We start from the raw sequence: 24,528 nt of genomic DNA, 5'->3' as shown, positions 1-24,528 counted from the left end.
AAGTCCCTATCGAATCCGACTAAGCACAAAGACAAAGTTTCCATCGCCTTTGGCGACAAAGTGCTGTCGGACGCGAAAAAATGCGCGAGCGCTTTCCGCCGACAATATTTAATGCATCCTACGGTCGACAAAGATGGACGGAGAGCCAATAGACACGCACATAAACACAAATTCAGCGCGTCACCAATCACCGTCACCGCTAAAGAGGTTGAGGACGCCATTGGTCGTGCTAAACCATCCAAAGCAGTGGGCCCAGACGGCATAGCCATGCCGATTCTTAAAAGCCTAGGCAAAAAGGGTTTCAAATTTTTGGCGCATGTCTTCAATCTGTCTCTTTCCACCTTTGTCATACCTGAGATATGGAAAATGGCCAAGGTGGTCCCGCTACTAAAGCCTGGGAAACCAGCTAACATAGGTGAGTCGTATCATCCGATATCTCTCCTATCGCCAGTGGCAAAGACGCTTGAAGCCATTTTGCTCCCTTATTTCCAAGCAAATTTGCAGCTAGCCCGTCATCAGCATGGCTTCAGAAAACTCCATAGCACTACCACCGCGCTAAATGCCATTAGCACCCAGATAAATTGCGGTTTAAATCAATACCCCCACCATAGAACAGTACTCGTAGCGCTAGACCTATCAAAAGCTTTCGATACGGTCAAACATGGCTCGTTACTGCAAGACCTGGAGGGGTCTACCCTTCCCCCATGTCTTAAAAGGTGGACCGCAAGTTATCTGGGTGGTCGGCAGGCATCGGTGCGATTTAGAAACGAAACATCAAAACCAAGGAGAATTAAACAAGGGGTGCCACAGGGTGGTGTCCTATCCCCACTTTTGTTTAATTTCTACATATCTAAGCTACCTTCACCACCGGAAGGAGTCACAATCGTTTCCTACGCCGATGACTGCACAATAATGGCCACAGGCCCAGGCCCAAAGATCGATGCGCTATGCAATAAAATAAACGGCTACCTCCCTGATCTCTCCAGTTTTTTCGCCTCGCGAAACCTGGCATTATCACCGACTAAATCTTCCGCGACCTTATTTACAACATGGACGCCCCAAATGTCGACCACTTTGAACATCCACGTCGATGGCACTACGCTACCGACTGTCCTACACCCCAAAATCTTGGGTGTGACGTTTAATCAGGGTCTAAATTTTGGTGAGCACGCAGCCGCAATTGTTCCGAGAATTCAGAGCCGTAACAAAATCCTCAAATCCCTCGCTGGCTGTACTTGGGGAAAAGATAAAGAAACGCTCATGACTACATACAAAGCAATTAGCCAGCCGATTACGTGCTACGCGTCACCCATATGGTGGCCAAGCCTAAAAATCACCCACTGGAAGAAACTACAGGCCTGCCAAAATACTGCTCTCAGAATCGCCACGGGCTGTCTTCTTATGTCCCCAGAACACCATCTGCATAATGAGGCGAGAATACTCCCCATCGGGGAGAGAAATGAGATGCTGACCAAACAGTTCCTGTTGAATATCCAGAAACCTGGGCATCCCAACAGACATCTGATTGATGAACCAGCACCGCCTAGGGGCTTAAGGAGTCATCTTCGTAAGCATTTTGAGGAAATACGGCACCTGAGAACCCAGCCGTATGAAGTGAAAAAACACAAGCAGGTCCTTGGTGAACTCCATAAACAGGCGTCGGACCTTTATGCCGGGAATTGCCCGGTGAATCCAGTGCTCAACGAAAATTATCCAAAACTCGCGGAAGAGGAACGCATACTCCCCAGGGAAACGCGTGTCACTCTTGCTCAACTTCGTTCTGGATACTGTAACAGGTTAAACTCTTACCTATCCAGAATCAACCCCGAAATACAAAATGTATGCCCCGCTTGCAACGTGTCCCCACATGACACCAACCATCTCTTCAATTGTAATGTGGAACCAACGCCTCTAACACCCCTTTCCTTATGGTCCACCCCTGTTGAAACGGCAAGTTTCCTTGGACTCCCGTTAGAGGATATTGATGACAATTTGTGATCGGTCGCGGCTATTAGGTGGGGCGAGCATTTCTACAACAACAACAATAGCCCTGCTCAAAAAAGACGACATTGCTATAGCCAACTACAGTGAGAGTAATCCATTCTGTTACGAAGAGCTAGAAACAGCACAATACATACTCATACACCCACTTGGCAGGTTATCTTCTTAGCTCAGAGCTACGTAGTTGACGAATTCAAAACTAACTCTGAGCTTAAAAGTTTTGCAAGCAGGCCTTAAAGGGGACAAGTTGCATCCTAACCCAAAAAGAGTCGCAACTGAAAACCGGACAGACTTTATTTAAACGCTTCTGGATGGCACCAAAATAACAACAATTTGTTACCAAAACGAGCTTGATGATTTTTCTTTAGGTTAAGATTACTGTCATTAAGAACAAATACATATGAATCGATTTAATACCAAAATATTATGAAAGATATTTTTGAGTTGTGATTCTTTTTGGTTTAGTTGCAATAGGTTAGGTTAGGTTGAACTGGCCGGTCCATGAGGATCTCACATAGACTGAATAAGTCCGTAGTGTTACCAGAAGTTTGTTCTAACGACAAAACTGAAACCCCCTATCAAAAACCAGGACCTATGTTATAAAATAACTCCGTCCTCTTGGAAAATACTAGAAGCTTCCTAGGACTTAAGCCACTTGCTTCTTCTAGATCTGACAGCTGTATTCCTCCTAATATCTGGAGTCTTAGCCTGGCAAGTGCAGGGCACTTTTTCAACTTAAAAAAGCACAGAACGTGCTCGATCGTTTCCTCCTCCAGCCGGCACTTCCTAAATCTGCTATCACTGACCAAGTCTAATTTAAAGGCATGTGACGCCAGAAGGCAGTGTCCAGTCAGAATACCCGTCATGAGTCTACAGTCCTCTCTTTTTAATGATAGAAGCAACTTTGTTAGTCTAAGGTTGTAAGACTTACACATAATCTTCGACACTTTACAGCCCCGCGCTTGAACCCACGCCTTTCCTGCTTGGTCGATCATGTGCACCTTAATTTCGCCCAGTCCAATTGGGACGTCTACGGAGTAAGCTTCAAGGGTTACGCCCTTTTTAGCTAGTTCATCCGCTTTTTCATTCCCATCTATTTCCATATGCCCTGGGACCCAATATAGATGTATGCTTCTCCCTGTCCCCATTCTCTCCAGGGACTGGTTACACTCTAACACGCATTTAGATGCTGTGTTATGCGAGATTATTGCCTTAATTGCTGCCCTCCAAGCGCAGATAGGGAGTCAGGTAGTCTGTTTGTCTTGTGATTGATGACGCTATACTACTATGGCCGTACGGTCGGCGCTCAAGCTGCCCCGAGGCACCGAGTGTGGTTGCAGTTGTTAACGCTATGTTCTTTGCTACCAAGTCTGCAGGTGGAATGTGCAGAATGGCATACAGTGCCGCTTTGGGGGTTGTTTTCAGGGCTCCCGTAATGCTAAGCATCGGTAGTCTGCATACCCCCTCTAATTTTTTGAGGAATGTTGTTTTTTGTGTGGCTTTCGATCAAACAAGAACTCCATAGTATAGAATAGGGCTTACTGTAAAAACCCAATGAGAAAGAGAGGGCGATAAGCCCCACGTATACCCCAGCATTCTTTTACATGCATAAAGTGCCGTTGAAGCCTTCTCCACCCTCTCCTCCAAGTTGAGCTTCCATGACAGCTTACTGTCTAGGATGATTCCTAAATATTTTGTGCAAGGTTTCTCCTGTAGGGTCACCCCTCCTAACTTAGGCCTGATCCAATTTGGGACCTTGTACCTCTTTGTAAACAAGACCATATCCGTCTTATCCGCGTTGACTTTCAACCCGACATTTGATGCCCACGTATGAATATCCCGAAGCGCCCGATCCATCAAAGAGCTAATCGTTGGAAAGCACTTTCCTCTTATGAAAATTGCAGTTTCATCCGCGTAAGCCGTAAGTTTTACGGGTCCCTCATCGAATCGCCAGAGTAGTTGGTTGATGACCAGCGTCCACAGCAGAGGTGATAGCACCCCTACCTGCGGCGTTCCCCTCTCCACTGATTTCGTGTCCTCGTACAATCCCCATTGGGATGTAATATTCCTGCAATTTAACATGCAGCCGATCCATCTCGTTAAGGCTGGATGTACTTTAATCTAATTAAGACCATCCATAATCGCCCATTTAGAAACATTATTGAAAGTGATAGTGATGGTGGCAATATATTACATTTAAATTGCAAGACAACGTATTTTTGGTCGGTCGATCTTTCTCGGGTATCAAAATTTCCAAAAGGTAGAAATTAGTCACTTAAAGTAAAATGTGCAATTTGTATTTTATGTGCTATATTTTCTACTCGTTTAAGACTGTTTAGGCCATTTATTGTTCATGTAGAAAATTGGTCGGATATGGTGGAAATTGGTACCAACGGATGCGCATCACTGCCTGTTATAAGAAACTAATTGAGAAATTTAACTCTTTCTAACTGTTCAAAAGTTATTTGTCAGCTTAACACGGACTTTGCATCACCCAATTCACCAAGTTATTAAAACAAAACAAGAAAAGAAAAGTTATATAATAAATGGCGTCCGCCGTGGTGTGATGGTAGCGCGCTCCTCCTACCACACCGAAGATCCTGGGTTCACGCCCCGGGAAAAGCAACATCAAAATTTTAGAAACAAGTTTTTTCAATTAGAAGAAATTTTTTCTAAGCGAGATCGCCCTTCGGGAGTTTTTGGCAAGCACTCCGAGTGCATTTCTGCCATGAAAAGCTCTCAGTGAAAACTCATCTGCTTTGTAGATGCCGTTCGGAGTCGGCATAAAACGAGTAGGTCCCGTCCAGCCAATTTGTAGGAAAAAATAAAAAGGAGCACAACGCAAATTGGAAGAGAAGCTCGGCCTGAAATCTCTTCGGGGGTTAGCGCGCCTTACATTTTTTATCTAATATATAAAATTCTTCTGTCACGGTGTTAGAGGCTTAACTCCTACGAAACGGCTGAACCGATTCTCATGAAATTTTGTGAGCATATTGGGTAGGTCTGAGAATCAGCCAACGTCTACCTTTTTTTCGCTACGTGCCTAGGGTCTTGAGATCAAAACGTGGACCCGGGTACCCCTAGAATGTGTTTATACAATATGGATATCAAATGAAAACTGTTGATGAGTGCTATTGTACAGGATAATTTTCATACAACTGGGAGGCTAGGGTCTCGAGATATAGCCCAAAATATGGACGCTGGCACCCCTAGAATGTGTTTATACAATATGGATATCAAATGAAAGCTGTTGATGAGTGCTGTAGTACAGGATAATTTTCATACAACTGGAAGGCTAGGGTCTCGAAATATAGTCCAAAACGTGGACCCGGGTACCCCTAAAATGTGTTTATACAATATGGATATCAAATGAAAACTGTTGATGAGTGCTATAGTACAGGATAATTTTCATACAACTGGGAGGCTAGGGTCTCGAGATATAGCCCAAAACATGGACGCTGGCACCCCTAGAATGTATTTATACAATATGGATATCAAACGAAAGTTGTTGATGAGTGCTATAGTACAGGATAATTTTCATATAACTGGGAGGCTAGGTTCTCGAAATATAGCCCAAAACGTGGACCCGGGTACCCATAGAATGTGTTTATACAATATGGATATCAAATGAAAACTGTTGATGAGTGCTATTGTACAGGATAATTTTCATACAACTGGGAGGCTAGGGTCTCGATATGTAGCCCAAAACGTGGACCCGGGTATGTGTTTACACAATATGGATATCAAATGAAAGCTGTTGATGAGTGCTATAGTGCAGGATACTTTTCATACTCTGGGTGACTAGGGTCTCGAGATATAGGCCAAAATGTGTTTTTACATTATGGATATCAAATTGAAGCTGTTGATGTATGCTTTAATACAGAGTAAGTTTTACACCGCTGGGTGACTACGGTCTCGAGATATAGGCCAAAACATGGAACCGGATACCCCTAGAATGTGTGTGTGTTATAGATATCAAATGAAAACTGTTGCTGAGAACTCTAAAGTTCATTGTGATATTCGATTTAGTCGCATCAACCTGGCAAAATTGATAAATATGCATACGAAGCCGAAATAAAGACGAGAATTAATAATACCCACATACCTATTTACTACATATGTCTTATTCGATTTGCTTGAAATTTCGTATATAAATTTGCCTATATTAGTATTTACGATGCTTTTTTCCGGGAAGTATACCAGAGACGGGCTGGGACTGGGATTAGGATTAGGACTGGGACTGAGACTGAGACTCGGAGTGGGACTGGGACTGAGACTCGGAATGGGACTGGAACAAAATACATACCACCCTCTGGGACTGGCAATAAGAGATGAAGAAGAGGGAGAGAAGATAAAAGAGAGAAGTAGACTGAGAAAGAGATAGAATGAGACGAAGATGGAGATGAAGCAAAAAACCAGAGGGAGGAGTGAATAAAAAGATTAGGAAAAAGTGTAGAGGGGTAGGGCAGAGTTAGACGGAAAAAGCTTATTAAAATGTATGCAGATAGGCCAAATTTAGGGCAGAACAACGTCTGCCGGGTCTGCTAGTTTTTATATAATAACAACTTCCCTGTCCCCATACAAAGCATTTTGAGAATTCCCCACGCTCATTATTTTTTTGTAATGTATAGTATAATATGAATAAATATTATAAAATATTATTTTTATAAATAATTTGACATATATTTACCTTATTTTGGCTATTTTATTTTGTGAGTCAAATGTGACTCCTGAACGTAGCAAAACCAATTTTGTTTACCACGTCCAATGAGTCACATATGAACATATAGGACCATAAGAAGTAATTTAAGTTTTCGAATCACAATAACGGTAAATTGATATATAAATATCAAAAGCGTGTATTAGGGGGCTTTTTTGTTTAATTGAAGTTAGAAGTATATACAAAAATTGAAGAAAATGAGAAAAAGTTATCATAAAAATTTCGAATTTTTCTTTCATTTTCCTGAAGTTTAGGTCTTAAGATATATATACACGCACATAGAATTCACATATATATAACGACGCGTTCATACCAAGAAAGCGTCTTTAAATTGTATAAAGAAGTGAGTCATATGTGACTCATGAACTTATTTCAATACGCTCTTGTCAGTCACATATGACTCATTGGACAGGGAAGTTGATAAATTTGTATGCTCATTTTGCATATTTTTTTCAAAAAATTAATACTGAAAAATGAATTCAAATAAAATGACCCAAGGTGAACATGTTTTCAAATTGTCCTCAAGTTGTTAAAAAGCAAATTAGCCAAAAAAGGTGCCGATTTTTTTAAAAATTTTATATTGCGATTGGCTGGAAGAATAAGTAATCAGTGATGCAAAATCCTTTAGTAGGTTCTAGGGGCATAAACACTCCTTTGCAATGATTCTTACTTCACACTTAAGTTGAGGATATATTTACGTATGAGAAGGGTTTGAAAAATCACTTGGGCTTATATTCAAACATCTGTTGTTTATTTGCGAAACTATACAATAGCGTCTGAAATGTTAATTTTGATGTTCACACTTCATCCTCCAACACCCAAGTCTCCCGGTTTGACATTTCCGAAAGTTAGCGGCCCTATCCAAAACTAGTCCTTTCGAGTGAATCACATTGATTATGGCCTATCAACCAAGTTAAAATATCACCTACACGTTACGGCTCCTTTTACTAACGTAGTGGACAGTCGAACTAGTCTAAGCTGAAGCTGCGCGGTCCATAATGAGCTCTTATATAATAAGGCCGGAAAACAGCAGTTAACATCTTTCAACTTAACGATTTTCACCCATGAGTTACGCAATGACATCCACTTCGACTGCTTATGATTTCGAGGGCGGTATCCTTGGCCGAATTGCCACTCCCTAACGTTTCAAGGTGTTTCTCTGGTGTAGCTCGGCAGCATAGCGCGACAAAACATCCGTTAGAAAGTCTTCGGAGCTACACCTAGAGCTTCTAGGAAAGTGACGTCGGCGAAGTTATAAGTTCGAAGTCGCAGTCCTATAGCTTCTGTGCTCGCATAGGGTGTGAGGGTCAAGAGGCGTGGTAGCGACTGGTGGTAGGGATTGCTATTATTCGCACATTGGGAATTGTAGCTCTTAATCATCAGGAACTGTAGCTCGAAAAAACTGGATGATAATTATTTTTTTTGTTGTATTTTTCTATAATTGAAAAATTATACTTTGCAATTTAAAAAAAAAAATAAAGAATTAAAAAACAGTAATTATCATTAGAAAAAAATGATTGTTCTGGCCTTGAGTTCGAATCGAACCTTGAATAAAAACTTTAACTCAAAGAGGGACCAACCTTAGTTTCCCTAACTGCCATATTTTCTTCTTATGTATTAAGTGGCTGAAAAAATTTCGAATATTCATTCCCGTAAAAAGACCCGACCGCCGTGGTGTGATGGTAGCGTGCTCCGCCAGGAAAAGCAACATCAAAATTTTAGAAACAAATTTTTTCAATTAGAAGAATATTTTTCTTAGCGGGGTCATCTGCCTTGCAGATGCCTTTCAGAGTCGGCAGAAGAAATTAGTAGGTCCCGTGATCGGTCGCACCTATTGGAAGGGGCGAAGCACTGCCACACCAACAACAACAGGTCTCATCCCACCAATTTGCAGGGAAATTAAAAGGAGCACGACGTAAATTGGAAGAGAAGATCGGCCTAAAATCTCTACGGAAGTTATTGCGCTTTACATTTTTTTATTTTATGCACGCGGAATATTTAATTTTCGCGTCATATAAGTAAACGGGAGTAAATTTACATGTACTAACATATTTGGGGACAGCGCACTAAATTTTAAATTCCACAACCACTAAATTTTTTCACTACTATGTTTTGTCACAGTGGACTAGATTTTCAATTCCCCCTTCCAATGGAACATTAGTGGCGGAGCAACATACGTGTTTTATTCAAACTTGACAATGGCATCTGCCAAGCAAAGATGAGCACCACCAAAATTTTTGTGGTTGTGGAATTGAAAATTAAATGCACTTTTAACAATGCTTAAGATAACAACTTCACCAAATTTTCTATATAGGATATGAGAAAGTCAAAACTTGAAGGCGTACGTGTGCCTTGCCAACAACTTAATTTTTACACTGTCATTTCTTATGGAATAAGCACAATTAAGCTTTTTATTTTACTAAAATCTATTAGAAGTAAGTTTGGGTTTTTTTTAAACATAACCAGTTTTGCTAAATAGATGTCATCCGTGATCCGTTTGCCTTGCCTGAAGATGTATATCAACCTGTTGTTGTTGTTGTTTTTGCTGTAGCGATAAGGACACACTCTTCTCCTATAAGGACTTATAATTTTTAAATTCGTGCCAAACTTAATATACCATTTTATTTTGATGATGGTATAAAAAATATGTTTCATTTGCTACCCCCATACTCTAATTGGAGTTTTTCAAAACATCATTTAAATTTTAATCCAAATTTGATGGCTGACTATCATATCATCCATACTGCTTACGTTAATATCGCCATGACTTTTAACAAGGAAAACATCCCCAAAATCATGGGTTTGCTGGAAAGCAATGCCATGCTGTTCGGGATTTAAAAAACACCGACATTCTGGGAGTAAAATCTCTAACAGTATCTATATCCTATACTAATGAGGCATATATGTAATTTATCGATTGGCTTTAAATTTACCAACAATAAGAAAACGCACTTAGCTTAAAACAAATTACTTCAGAGCATGACTCCCTCAAACCATCTTTAAGTTTGTACAAGTGAGAATAATCTTGATTCATACTTAACTCAATTCTGCCAAGCGTGAGTGGCATATTATGTAATTAATCTATTTTGCAGAAAATTTTAGTGACAGCCATGGAAGTAACTAAGTGTGTATGCATGCAATAAACCAGGCATGCCAAACGCAGCCAACAACCCCAAGAATCATATCAATGTATGAAATAAACTGAAAACATCTTCATCGGCAATCTTCAATGTTTAGACTGAAGTATGTGTGTGTGTGAGCAGAGTCCGCGATATTAACGTCACAAATTTCATTGACTGGATGAGGACTAAGGACATTGAACGCAGCCAAAGAATTTAAGCACACACAGTTCTCCGTGAAAAAGTGAAAGCAAAAGATGCAATGCGACAGCTGAGGTAAAGTAAGATCACTATGCCATTTAGACTTAGGATGGATACTAGTAAGTAAACCCAATCTAATAAAAATAGACAAAAAAATTACTTTGATTTAACTTAGCCTCTCTTTTTTTATTATAGTTTTCAGGTAAACAGAAGACTATTTAAGACTTTCTGATTGATAGGAAACAAATAAAAGTTTACTTTCCGATTCTATATATTCTTTCCTTCTGTTTCACGTATCGCTCTTCAAAAGGAAGTCAAAAATTCGCGTTAACATTTCAAAATAGTGCTAAAACAGAATTAGGTCTGGATGCCGACAACAGAGGTGGATATAGCCGCATATAAGGGAGGGCCAATACGCTTGAAGAATCTCGGCAAGAAGCTGAAAAATCAAGGGCAATAATCCCTGCAAAATCTTTTGAGGAAACTACAAAAATACGTCCAGATGTCATTCTGGAATTGTCTGAGGCATGCCTAAAGGACGGATTGTTCCCGAAAATGTGGTAAAAGCTGCTGCAAATGGAAAGCAAGTGCAAAGAAAGTCTTCGGCCGCGAAGGTAGCGCACTCCTTCTACAAAAACGTAGGTCCTGTTGTTTCAATTAATAACAAGTTTTCCTAGGGGGTCGACTCCAGCGGTTTGGTGAACATTCCCAGTGTATTACTGCCATGAAGAGCTTCTCACAGAAAATTCCTCTACTTAACAGCTGCTGTTCGGAGTCGGCATAAAACGTTTAGGTACTACCCTCCGCCGCCCCCCCCCCTCCCTATTTGTAGGAAAAAGCAAAAATGAGCCCGAGGCAAATCGGACGTCAAGTTTGGCTTAAACCTTCTCGGAGGGAAACCGCGCCAAGTATTTAGTGTAAATTTCAAGGGCAAATGGGACCTGAATTAGCCATCAGGATGCCAGCCATTATGCATGCTTGACACAGCAGGCAACATTTTTATAGGCTTTAAGAAGCCCTGAGTGGCAGACGCCATAGAATAAATTGGAGGATATCACCCAGACAATATGACTTCAGGCAAATGCTCTATAGGCGCAATCGAGGACAACCTTACTAGTGTATAATTGTCGTAGTTGCAACCTTAGGATAGCGATTCAAAATCACATGCTCCCTTCAGCACGTCATTAGAAGCTATTTCAGTGATGGAATCCTTATACAGCAAACTTCAGAGGGCAGATAGAATGCCACCAAAAAGTCATGCGAAACGGTGCCTGGGTGGGTGGGAGTTCCAAAAGAGGAATGTCTTTTAGCCCACGGATACACGATTGCACTATGACGGCGTTAATTATTATATTTTTTCAAGAGCTAAATGTAAGCCGCAAGTTTAAGTTGGCTGATCACTGCAGTGTATTCCAAGCGGAAGTTGCTGCAATTAAGGATACGGTGGATGAAATGCTATCCAGTGCTACTACGGTTACGAAATTTAACAGCTACTCTGATAGCCAAGCGGCTATCAAGGCCCTGAGCTCAACTACAGTGCGAACGAGAGTGGTATCCATGCGGTACGTCTCAATATACTGGAAACTCCATCCTGCTGCAGCTGTATGGAGGATGATGAGGTGGAATCACCAAACCACTTTATGTTTGATTGCCCAGCTTTTGGCAGAACTAGGCGAGAGTACTTCGGTCGCGACTCACTTGGATCTCGCGAGGATTTATCCAAAGTTGAGATCGGTATTATTCGGAGCGTTATCGTTTCTGCCCAACGATTCTCTAAGTAGCTCGAGTAGCTTCGACCTTCGTGTTGTCCAAGTGAGCTATCCTTATCATGGCAGCTACTACCTAGCGTAACCTAACCTAACACATCGGAATTGCTTATTTGTATGCTATTAAAACCAAAATACAAAGGTTTAGACAGCAGAACAAAATATATCTCTATTAACACTTATGGAATAACATAGCAATAATGTAATATCTTGCTGCGATGAGATTAAGGCCGAGCTCCTCTTGCAATTTGTGGTGTAATGTTTTTTTCGGATTTCCAACAAACTGGTCTTCCTATATGTTTGATGTCTATTCCGAATGGCTTTTGCTTAGACAGATTATGTTCACGCTGATGAATTAGCTGAGAAGCTTTTCATGGAACAAATTCCCTCGAAGTGCTTGCCGAACTACTTTCGCTGACTATTCAATCGCTGATTATGTGGTAAGTCCAGCACAATAACTACACCACAGCAGCCGACAGTATATACGTACGCAAAGGATATTTTCACTCATAATTAGCAGTGTTTATTCAGGCATGAATAGGGCAGCCACCTCTTGTGAATAAAATATTTGAAATGTGTTGCAATGGGAAATTATTTACAATGAATCATTACAATATGAACACCAAACGAAACGTCTACTACATCGAAGTTCACGCCCCGGGCAAAGCAATACCAAAATTTTAGAAACAATTTTTTCAATTATAATTTTTCTAAGCGGGGTTGCCCCTTGGCAGTGTTTGGCAAGCACTCCGAGTGTATTTCTGCCATGAAACAAGCAAATTTTTAGGAAAAAACTTAAAGGAGCAGGACGCAAATTGGAAGAAATGCTCGGCCTAAAATCTCTTCAGAGGTTATCGCGCCCTACATCTATTTTATTTATTCTATCATAGTTCAAAACGACGATAAGCACACTTACTGTCATACTGGTTTGCCACAAAAAACTATATGAAAATGACTTCGCTATGTTAGTAATTAAATTTTCTTCTGGCCATAGCTGGAGCTACATAGACGAAACGTGTAATTGGGAATACATCCGAATCAAACCACCTACAAATGCATAATTTTATTTTGGTTTATACAAATAGCTTCCAACACATTCTGAAAAAACTTTAATAATTTTTATTTTGACTGGCTACATATTTATGCATGTTGATAATGATCCTATTTGTTTTATGCATAGGGACTACTCTATAATAGGAAAAAACAGAGCCCTGTACCAAAATTTTTAATCCGCCATGCTTCACTGTTTTAACAGTGTACTTCGGTTGACATGCGGTTAAAGGCGGGCGTCGAACATATTGCGTAGAACGTATACTACCATATAAAACAATTTTAGACTCGTCAATCTACAAAATATTACGTCATTTGCTTGAAGGCCATTCAAAATTGTAACTGTTTTTCAATGCTATTTTTAGTAGTTGCTTCTTTTTTGGACTTCGAGCATAAGGGCCAGTCTCTAGAATCCTTCCTCTCATGGTCAGGCTTGATCTGCTCGGAATATTTAAACCATTATCAAGAGAAGTTCTGTTTTTTAGTCCCTGTTATAATGTTTTTCTTTGAATTTTATGGCGTTTGCAATAATTTTTTCCGAGCAAAAGAGAAGCCCTTGGAAAACGTTGTGTAGCTTTCGTTTCTTTTCTCCATTTCTTAAATATTTTTCTTTGATCATAACATAACTCCCGGACCCTAATTGCGGTTTTTACGTTTGGTTGTCAAATAAATTTTGGTCCAGAGTAATGGACACTTTCTGTCTTTATGAGATCTTTACTGGTAAGTACATTCTAAGAATCATAGCGTTATCAACATTATGCACTTCTTTGTGTGGCAAAATTTGCTATTTATCAAATACGAGCCTGACCCGTGCGCATCTTGCGCAACCAATATAAAAGTATCTTATCAAATATCAATAGAAATCAGCTGTTCTATTAACTTACAGCTTGCGCTGCCTTCTAGCGTACAATAGCAACTGCCCTCAATCAATTAAAACTTACAACTTGCGCTGCCATCTAGCGTACAATAGCAACTCCCGGTAATGCAGTGCAAATATTCACAATAGTGCCATAGTACAAACAGATTTCTTTGTGTGCTCACAATTAGGTTTTAACAAATTATTTTAATAAAATATAGCTAAACAAAAGCACTACGACCAAAATTGCCCAAAGCTCGCTAACAGCCCGAATCTCCATCTTTAGAACAAAAACTTTATTTATAGATTTGGATTCCAAATAAGAGCGAAAAAGGGGCCCGTACATAAAAACAGCAATTCGAAATAATATATATGATAGTTCGCACTTTTTACTCAAATGTAGGATTGCAACACAAGGACGGAGATCAACAGTGATAAAAATTTATCATTTATTTAATTATTTAAGTGGTGTTTTAAGTGCTTTCATAGAACAAAACAACACATTTGAGTAAAATCCAAACTTAATTTTATGTATTTAAATTTTTACATAATATATTAGCAGCTTTTCAGCGATTTGGATGTTCTCGATAAGAATAAAGAAAGGTACTACTTTTATTGTAGAATATCTATAAAACTTGATCGCAAATTTACCGCTCTATGCACCATTCGGCTAGGCTACCTGCTTATTCAGAACTTGAAAAAACTCAGCAGGATTTATCTTTTCTGTATAAAAATTATTGAATACATAAACATTTCGTTAGCTTAAATCACAAGTTCCCTAACCAACAAGTTTAAAGTTTTGCAGAAGAAGCAAAAAATCATTTTAGTTTCCAATTCACAACGTAGAAATATGCCATTTTAAAAGTGGTATAACTCCGTTGATATTGGTTCTAACACTTCCATATTTTTATAGAAAGTTCATTATAAAGTATCCTACCAAAGTCTGTGAGAAACGCTGTTATGAATTAAGTTAACGATTTTTTTTGTTTATTTTTCATTCCTTCATATGAAGTCGCTTTCGTGTTTGTCCGCAAATTTCGGAAGAAAATAAGGAAATCTTTCAATCGATTTCCAAGCAAATTGCTATAGACTATTGAATTTTTATACTTCAGAGCTCGATTACAATGTAACTGAAGGAAGAAACGGTCGCTAGATACCGCCGGGAACGTGGCAATGCTACAAAAGGAGAAACAATATCCGGTAGGCGGGGGGAAAGTTTTTTTGAATATATATAGTTTTCCCCAATTCCTCCCCCCTGGAACCGCGCATAGTTAAACTCTAGTCAACTATAGCTGGTGTTTAAACTCGCACTGAAAAGCCGAGCATAAGGTCGGATTTCAAGCAACTTTAAGATGTTGTTCAGAGGCCTATAACGGTGCAACACGGACCGAGGGAATCTTCCAAAATATTTTTGAGAGGCTTCCCATTTTGCTACAGGCTTAATGCCTTATACGTACATAGTTGAGAATTGAATAAGGCTAAAAATTCTGACAGCTTGAATCCGTGGTGAGATATTGAGAAAATTTCGTATATAACGGGGTAATTTAATGATCAAATTTCAAAAACTTTTCATTGAGCTGGAAACTTGCAACCCAACACATAGTACAAAGTATCGAGAAACTGCAAAAAATGTATAGATCCCGCTCGATACGAAATAATTGGAAGATTCCTACGATATTTGGAATCGATAATTTGATCAATTTTTATATAACTTTTTTACAAGCTAGCGGCTTGAAATCGTATTTCCAAACCAAAAAGAGTGCAATACATATCACAAAAATATTCGCTGAAGGCGTACGGATTGACGTATTTTGAAAAATTGTTTGGAAGAGGTGGAGGCGGGTAGAGAGTATCTTGAGATCAATTTTAAAGAGACTTGCCATTGAGCTACAACCTTCAAAGTTTGTATATGTTCAGATCATTGAGACAATGCAAAAAAAGTGGAAATAAAAGGAAAATAAACAAATTTTAAACACTTCCTTCATACAAATGGTGCAAAATGCATCGGAAAATGAAACAGACATAATGCTGATGATTTTTGATTTGATTTTAAATTTTACCAATGGCTATTGTAACCAGCTTATCAAATACAAAACAAGGCTAGGCACATTTAACTTCATCGATCCTCCGATTTTGTTGTTGTTGTTGTTGTAGCGATAAGGACACTCCCCGAAGGCCTTGGGGAGTGTTATCGATGTCGATGGTCCTTTGTCAGATGCAGCCCGACCATCTCGGGAACGATTTGGTAGAACCACATGAAACCTTCTAGGGCATACCGCCCTCCCACCCCCTAGATCCATCAGGAGTTCGGGGTCGGTAGAGCCTCCACTGTTAATGAACCCCCTTGAGAGGGTTGCGCTAGACAACCCCTTGAAGCAATTTGGTATTTTAGTCGCCTCTTACAACAGGCATACCTACCGCGGGTATATTCTAAGCCCCCGGGACGACTCTCCCGATCTCTTTATTCGATTATTTATATATGTATTTGAAAATTTTAAAACTTTGCTGATCACACTCCTAATTTGGTTTAGGTTATTTTCCATGGAGTTCAAAATACCACTTTAGAAGAAAATTTCCAAGCTTCCCTTATAGTAATTTTATTGGCAAAAAAACTGAACTGAACAAAGAGAATAGTAAAAAATTGAATAAATATCAACACTAAAAAAAGAAATAAAAAAAATGCATGATAATTTGAAATGGTAAATAATAAAATGACGTCATTAGTCTTTCCACCATGGTGGACATTTAAAGGGTTCCGCTCAGATTGGATTAGGTAAAGTGGTAAATTTAAAAGTTTGTAATATTTAGCACAGTGTGTACCCTAAACACATGTGTCAAATGTTATTGGTAACAGTTTTATATATAACTTACTTTGCGTTGGCCGCTTCGGGTAGGAAAGCACCCAGCGGTGGCGATATCACACATCAAAGCAATTTTGACTAGTTGAAGCTTAGCTCTTTTTGAAACACAGCAAAACGGGAACTGTTTCAAAACGACCGAGGACTCTCACTTTAGGCGTTGCAATTATTTGTGGCAAATAAAATAGGTGGGACGGATGTGTTTTTCTTTTACTGATATGTATCACATTTGTATGCAGCCATGTGTATATTATTTTAAACGCATATTTTATATTTTGCCTCAATCCGATTAAGCTTTCCATTGTTTGCACACACGTTATTATGATATGTACATACACATACACATTCATTTATGTATGTATAAAGTATATAAAAGGTTGATTTTGCACCACTTAAGGCTTCTATTTCAAATACTCACACTTTTGTGGTTTTATTTTGCTTGTACGCTTGTGGTTGGTTTGTTGAAATTCCGGACACCATGGCGTATACTTAACTTTCGTTTCACTCGTGCAAACGAGTCAGTGATTTTTTCTTTTGTTTCAAGTGCTAATATACACATGTTCATACTTATATGCTTGTATATTTATGCATTAGGATATTGTTAGTTTTGGCTAGGCAGGACGGATTCCATTTTTTGGCATTGAATCTAAAATGTAACTACCTGTGCAGTGTACACACAAATTTATGTCTCAAACTGTTTGTGTTTTGTTCATATAATTTTATTTTCTAAAGAACGATAGCGGGTTTTTAATATTTAACGCTGTTCTACAATCTGTTGAGCTTGCACAATTTTTTATTTATTTCTTAGGTTCCACAATAGCTCAAAAAGATCTTTGTATTTATAAATTAGAAGCTTTTGCCACTTCGGCTCACTTGCAGAACGGCAAGTTTTTAACGCAGAGTTAATTTTAAAAATTTGTCAAAAATGTATGAGTTTAACCCCTCTTATCGGGTTAGCTCTGGGTTAAAAAGATAACTTGCCGTTCTTCAAGTGAGCAATAAAGAAATTTTTTTTAGGTTTTATTCGATTATTTATGACATCACTTTTACCTTGGAGCGTATCACGATTTATGGAGTCAAAAAAGTTTAAATGAGCCCCAAAAATTTGTTTACCTTCCTTATGAGGGGGAATTCACCGAAATTTGACTTTTCCCTATAGTTTATTTATCTTATTTTAGATTTTTCACTGTCGTAAATACTGAGAAAGTACTTATTTATTTACTCAGATAATATTATACGAATGATATATTAATATATTTTTACACTATTATTATTTTTTGTGTGTGTCGATTTTAGGAAAATGTCGATATATGTAAGCGAACGTGATCAGATAGATAAATGACTGTGTCGGACGAAGCAGTCCCGAAAATATTTCTAAAATGATCCCTAAAACATTCCCAAAGTGATCTCGAATAATCTTAAGAACTTCAATTCATAAATACTCTCAACAAAAATTTTTGAATGAGCTCTAAAACATTCTCAAAAATATCTCGAAAAATCCGCAAAACAATCAAAACGAAATTCGCAACAGAAAATATCCCAAAATATTTCAGAAAAAAATGGCGAAAATTATCTCGCGTCCAGTCCAGAAATGGTCTCAAACTGGTTTCGAAAATACTCCCTTCATGTCCCAGAATATGCACTCAGAAAAAAGACTAACATTACACGTTCACACAAACATTTTATAGACTAGAACCGGTACCGAAGTCTAATTTTTTGGGTTTGAAATTTTACATTATGTTCGTCTAACAAAGCAGCCGAAAGATGTATCATTCAAGAAACTTGTTTGTGTTGAAAATAACGGTTGCTAAAAGCCTTGGCTAATATATCACACTAAATGACCTCAGTGAATAACTGAAAAACTTATCCTGCTCCACAGCAGAAATATGCTCGGACGGCTTACCAAACACCAAGGGGCGACCCTGTTTAGAAAATTTGTCTTCTAATTGAAAAAACTTGTTTCTAAAATTTTTATGTTGCTTTACTCGGGGCGTGAACCCAGTACCTTCGGTGTGCTGGGCGGAGCACGCAACAATCACACCACAGCGGTCGCCAATTTATTTTAAAAAAATAAATTCACAAAAATACTCTTTCGCACAATAAGCTAATTTGAACTTTATAGCGTTTTATTTTCTGGAAAAACAGTTACCCTCACATCACGCACTTAAATTCTAACTCTGGAATCCCTTCACTTGGTGCTACGCAGAAAGGCTAAGAAAAAGTCAGGAGTATGATGTTGTAATGGCCGGCCGTGCTGTACTTCGCACGATTTACGGGATTGCCTCTCTAATGAGTTGTGAAGAAACCATTTCAAAAAATTCTCATTTGCTTATTTAGATCGTTCGGCGGGAGATCCGCTATTCTTTTTGGAACCGCTAAAGCACTCCCCGAAGTTTAAGGGCAGTATTTCGAATGTGAGCAACCCTTTTCAGGACTTGAATCCGGTATGTTCCCGCACTATCACCTTCTAGTACTAGCCCGACTGCTTCGGAAATGACTTTTGCCCCCAAAAACCTTAAAATATGTGAATATTAATCGCATCTAAGAACACAAATGCTTACTGCGGAAATATTCTAAGACCATTTACCCGCTGCGGTGCGCGTTTTTCGAAGCTTCGCGAGAGCAAACTATACTCGCAGCCTGAGGCCCTCATTCTTTGTTTCAAAAGGAGAGTATACGATTATTTGCTTCCAAACAACGTTAAAACCTTGAAAAATTACCACATGCAGAACGTAGAACTCCCACGTCCCCGGATAAATTTATTATAGACTTGCCCTTTTTTGTTGAATATTTTCTTGGAAGTTTGTGCTATAGGTAACCATATTCGAAGTCAATCAGAAATTTCCTACTATATACTCAGAGCATTATTTAAGGCTAAATTCTTTCTTCTATTGTAGCTTGGCCGGAAATGTAAAAAGTATTGTTGGTTGAACTAGTATGCCCGTAAGTAGCACCAATTTAGCGTGACGCACCAAACCGTTCTCCTGGTAACTATTATTTCATATAGCCTCTTCTATTATCCAATCTCCCCAAAACTCCATTTCCATATTTTCTTTTCACACATACATATTGACATGAGTTTATACACATACGTACATACTTCTTATAACCTGTGCTGTAGGAATTCAATACCATTCCGCTTAATCGGTTTATAAAAGTGTTAACTTCTACGAGAGTTTGCTTCTGTCAGCCAAAAAACTTACTGCATAGTATATTCTTATTTATTTATTTATTTCTTATTCCTGTGAACCGAAACCAAACGAAATATGAGATGACGAGGACAATGAAATGAGATGAAGCTTCGGAGTGCACGAGGTGATCCTCTACAGGGAAAACCAACAAGCATGTGTGTATGCATAATACATATAATTATGTATATATATATGTATGGGTACATGCATGTAAGAAAAACTTTACATAAGTATAATTTAACTTTTATAAGTAGCCATTTGTTTAACCCAATTTAATTTGGTTGGAGCTTAAGTGAAAAAATTGTATGCTAGGAAAATGAATAAAAAATGTACAAATGAAGGTAAAAGGTAATCAAAGAGAAAATAAGTCGCGTATAGGAAGCGTCTATGTACTGTTTTGTATATGTCAGGCTGTTTCAATTTGCATCTACCCAAGAAAACTATATTTCAAAGAGTCGGTGGGCGCAGTAAACAAAGTTCAAATAAATAATATTGTTTATACCCAATTGACGCGTAAATTGTGGGGAAACTCTTTCGAATTCGAAAGTTGAACTAAGTACACTATCTCAATGGATACTCACATCATAATCAGGGACCGACTGAAACAGTAATCTTTTTGCTATATTTAATTAGCGAGACATGCTGATATAGCTTTATACAATTGTTTTTATTATTGATATTAGAGAAAAATTACAAAGTTTACAATCGGCGATGGTTACTAAGACATGTTTCTAAACTTCACTGCTTCATCGGCTAGTTTTTCGGGAGCTGAGTACTGAACTCGAAATCTTCAACATTCATATTTTATACTAGTGTAAGGGCAAATTCCTATAAAAGCTTTGCTATAAATCCAATGTTACTAAGCTCTTGATTGCGCGCCTATAATTATTCCACACAATTAAAAGTATATAGAATTAGTATATACCTAATGGTGTATAAAGAAATAGCAACAAAAAGGCAACACTTAGAGACCAATTGCAAAGCGAGCAGCGGAGCATTCATATAGCTGAGTGGTTAAAGGCTTCTGCCTTTACACTAGTATGAAGTTGGAGATTCGAGTTCAATACTCAGATCCCGAAAAGCTAGCTGATGAAGAAGGGAAATTCAGAAACATGTCCTAGTAACCATCGCCGTTTGTAAAATTTGGTACTTTTCCTTAATAGTTATTTTTTATAGAATTTACTTGTTTGAAATTTTATGATAGCCAAATAATACTATTTATCCGAGAGCCATGATGTATTTGACTTAAAAGTGAGGTCAATAGAACAACAACAAACATTTTACAGCTACTTTGATCCGGTCCTGAATTTTAAGTGGAGTGGAAATTCTTGGAACTATTTCGCAATCTTTTTTATTTTAGAAATGAATGTTCGGAAGTTCCGGATGATACAAAAAAATTATTCGTCTAGAAGTTTCGGATAAATGAACAAAAAGTTATTCGAGTTATTCCGAGTTCCCAGACGAAGGCAGCCTTCCAAAAAAGTATAATCATATTTTTTTATGGATTAAAAAGTGTTGGATTGAACTCCTACTTTTGATTCAAACAATCAACTTCAAATTTAAATAGTTACTATTTCATATTTTATAAAAAAAGGTCACAGTATTTACGTTCTCTGGTAACAATTACAACGTCAAATAAATAGGTGTATGCAGAGTAAATGACTTAAAAACAAATAAACGAAATAAGGGGCTATCAAATTGACTGGTTAATGATATTTGCTGTGATACTATGCATAGATTTATTGACTCACATGTCGAAGGTCCTAGCAGAAGGCAAGGTGGGCCATTTCCAACTTGTGCACTCTCTGTGTTACTGTGTACACCGTGAGATTCTCTAGTGCACACTATAAGATTCTATAAATCAGAAAGGACGTATCCAAAACTAAAAAAAAATCTTTATCTCTTATTAAACTACCAATGCTTTACCGTTCCTTGAAAACTGGTTTTGGTTTTCAGCTGATCGCTCTTTATATCTACATAGGAATGCGATGTGGTATGCACCAACTTTTATTAACTTTTCACCGTATTTAGGTATCAAAAGTTATTACGACAGTCTTGGAAGACTTGGTGTTTTATTTAGTTTATTATTAAATTCTTAGGTAATTGGATTGCTTTTCCCACAGGATGGATAACACCAGCACCCAAGATACATAAATTTAGATTAGGGCGGGTCGATTTAAAAATCTCTCATTGCTCTGTGAAAATCGTATTCTAGGGATCAAAATAAGAAACTTTGCCGAAGGAACCATACCTCTAAAACGAATTCTGATGTCCCCTCCTTTGGGTCGAACTTTTGGGTAGGGGCAATTTCAATTTTCAGAATTCGTTTTAGAGGTATGGTTCCTTCGGCAAAGTTTCTTATTTTTATCCCTAGAATATGATTTTCATAGAGCAATGGGCGATTTTTTTGCCTCCCCACAAATCGACATGGCCTAATGTAGATACATGGGGTCTAGTTAAATGTACAGATCATTTTTTTGTCCCATTAATGTTTATTGCAATAATTTTTCCTCAACTTTTGGTTCTGATTCATTTTTGTTTCTTTGCTTTCGATTATATTTCGCTTATATACATAGAGTGAGTATTGTCAAAAAGCATGTATTTGCGTATTTACATTTTAATATGAAATGATTTAGCGGACATCTGGTTGTTTTACCGATGGATAACTTAACGGCCTCTGCGGTGTAGTAGCAGTGTGCTGACATAACAAATCATCGGTCCCCAACTCAAGTGAAGGGACAAATAACAGCGGAATCATTGCTAATATTGCAGTGCCAAAGGAGCTATTTTGGGAAGATGCCAAGAGGCTGAAGTAGTTATTAACTGTGAACAGCTCCAGGAACACGTTTCATCTAGTAATACTGATCCTTCAAATGACATCACGGCATGGACGCAAGGGCTAGAGGAAGCCTATCAGAGTAAGGTAAAACAACTGCTCCTAAAGTACGCGAACATATTTGACCAGGATGGTTCCAAACCAGGCCGCACCAACGTTGTGAAACATCAAATTGACACTGTAGATGCGAGGCCGATCCGTCAAGCTCCACGTAGTGTTCCACTGGCGAAGCGGGAAGTTGTGAGTCAAATCATACAAGAAATGAGTGACAGCGGCGTCATCGAACAATCAGCTAGTCCATGGAGCTCACCGGTAGTACTTGTAAAGAAGAAGGATGGAAAAATGAGGTTTTGCGTGGACTACCGGAAGTTGAATGACGTTACGAAAAAGGATAGCTACCCATTGCCATGAATTGACGACACTCTGTACTCGCTAGCTAGTATGAAATGGTTTTCCACACTGGACTTAAAAAGCGGCTACTGGCAAGTAGACGTGAAGGAGGAAGATAAAGAGAAAACAGCCTTCAGTGTCGGTGATGGTCTTTGGCAATTTACAGTGATGCCTTTTGAACTATGTAATGCACCAGCTACTTTTGAGAGACTCATGGACCAGGTACTGAAAGGTCTACATTGGAAAACATGCTTGATGTACCTGGACGACATCATCGTATTGGGTAAGAACTTTGATGAACATCTTTAGAACTTGGAAGTTTTCCAGAGAATAGCTGGCGCTGGTCTAAAATTAAGTCCCAGAAAGTGTGCGCTGTTTAAAAGGGAAGTAAATTATTTGGGTCACAAGGTAACGACAGAGGGCATCTGCACTGCGAATGAAAAGATAGAGGCTGTAAAGGATTGGCCAAGACCACAGAACCAACATGAATTGGGATGTTTCCTTGGGCTGTGCACATATTACCGCCGATTTGTACCAAATTTTTCCAGCGTAGCCTATAGCCTCCATGAGCTTACAAGAAAAAATAAAGCTTTTGAATGGAAGAAGGAGCAAGAAGTGGTTTTCCGAACATTGAAGTAGCGTCTTGTGCACTGCCCCAATGTTAGCATATCCGATTCCAGGAGCAACATTTATTCTAGATACCGATGCGAGTGGATATGCTATAGGAGGCATTTTATCACAACTGATCGATGGACAGGAGAAGGTATTTGCATTTTACAGCCGTTCGATTGGAGAACCGGCTAATGACTATAACGTGTACGGATGAATGGGACAAGGAACAACTAAGAAAGTGTAGCTAGAAGATACAGATCTGTCACATGTTATGCAAGGGCTCGAACGAAACGAAAGACCAAGCAGAGAGCAGATGTCAGCAGAGAGTCCCATTGCGAAGTCATATTGGGCACAATGGAACAGTTTAGAATTGATATCCGGTTGCTTGCATCGCGTATGGGAGAGTGAGGATGGTGAAAGAAAAAAGAAACTGATAGTTGTTCCCCGAAAGAGGATTCCTGAAGTGCTCAGCGAGCTGCATAATGGTCCAAGGTGAGGTCATCTTGGAATCACGAAGACGCTCGAGAAGATTAAACAGAGATTCTATTGTGTTGGTTGCCGTCAGTCGGTCACTGAGTGGATCGCGAACTGCGAGGTTTGCAGCAGAGCGATATAATCAGCAATATAAATCAGGTGCGCCATTTGAAAGGATCGCTATGGATGTCGCAGGTCCATTTCCTACTAGCAACTGCGGAAACAAATATGTACTGGTAGTTATGGATTATTTCAGCAAATGGCCAGAGGTATACCCAATCCCAAATCAAGAAGCGGAAACAGTAGCAGAAGTCTTTATAAACAATTGGGTTGCAAGGTACGTTGTACCAATGGAGTTACATTCTGACCAAGGCAGGAATTTCGAATCAGCTGTGTTCCAGGAAATGTGTAAGTCATTAGGCATTCGAAAAACACGGACAACTGCATTGCATCT

The 24,528-nt window shown here is 38.8% G+C and overlaps 1 protein-coding gene across 6 annotated transcripts in view; it reads right to left on the bottom strand.

Annotated features, from left to right (window-relative positions):
* Positions 1 to 24,528, bottom strand: part of RhoGAP100F (Rho GTPase activating protein at 100F) — a 154,376-nt gene that overhangs the window by 51,558 nt on the left and 78,290 nt on the right. The window contains exon 1 of one of the 6 annotated variants that reach the window (XM_067760366.1): positions 16,585 to 16,704. The exons of the other annotated variants lie outside the window; for them this stretch is intronic. Coding sequence (XP_067616467.1) covers positions 16,585 to 16,638 — 54 coding nt within the window. The 5' untranslated portion in view covers positions 16,639 to 16,704. Of the gene's footprint in view, positions 1 to 16,584; positions 16,705 to 24,528 lie in introns of those variants that run through there. 6 annotated transcript variants of the gene reach the window in all.

Source organism: Eurosta solidaginis, chromosome 1 (genome assembly GCF_040869045.1).
Source record: "Eurosta solidaginis isolate ZX-2024a chromosome 1, ASM4086904v1, whole genome shotgun sequence".
Lineage (NCBI taxonomy): Eukaryota > Metazoa > Arthropoda > Insecta > Diptera > Tephritidae > Eurosta > Eurosta solidaginis.
This window is presented reverse-complemented; position numbering and strand designations above follow the sequence as displayed.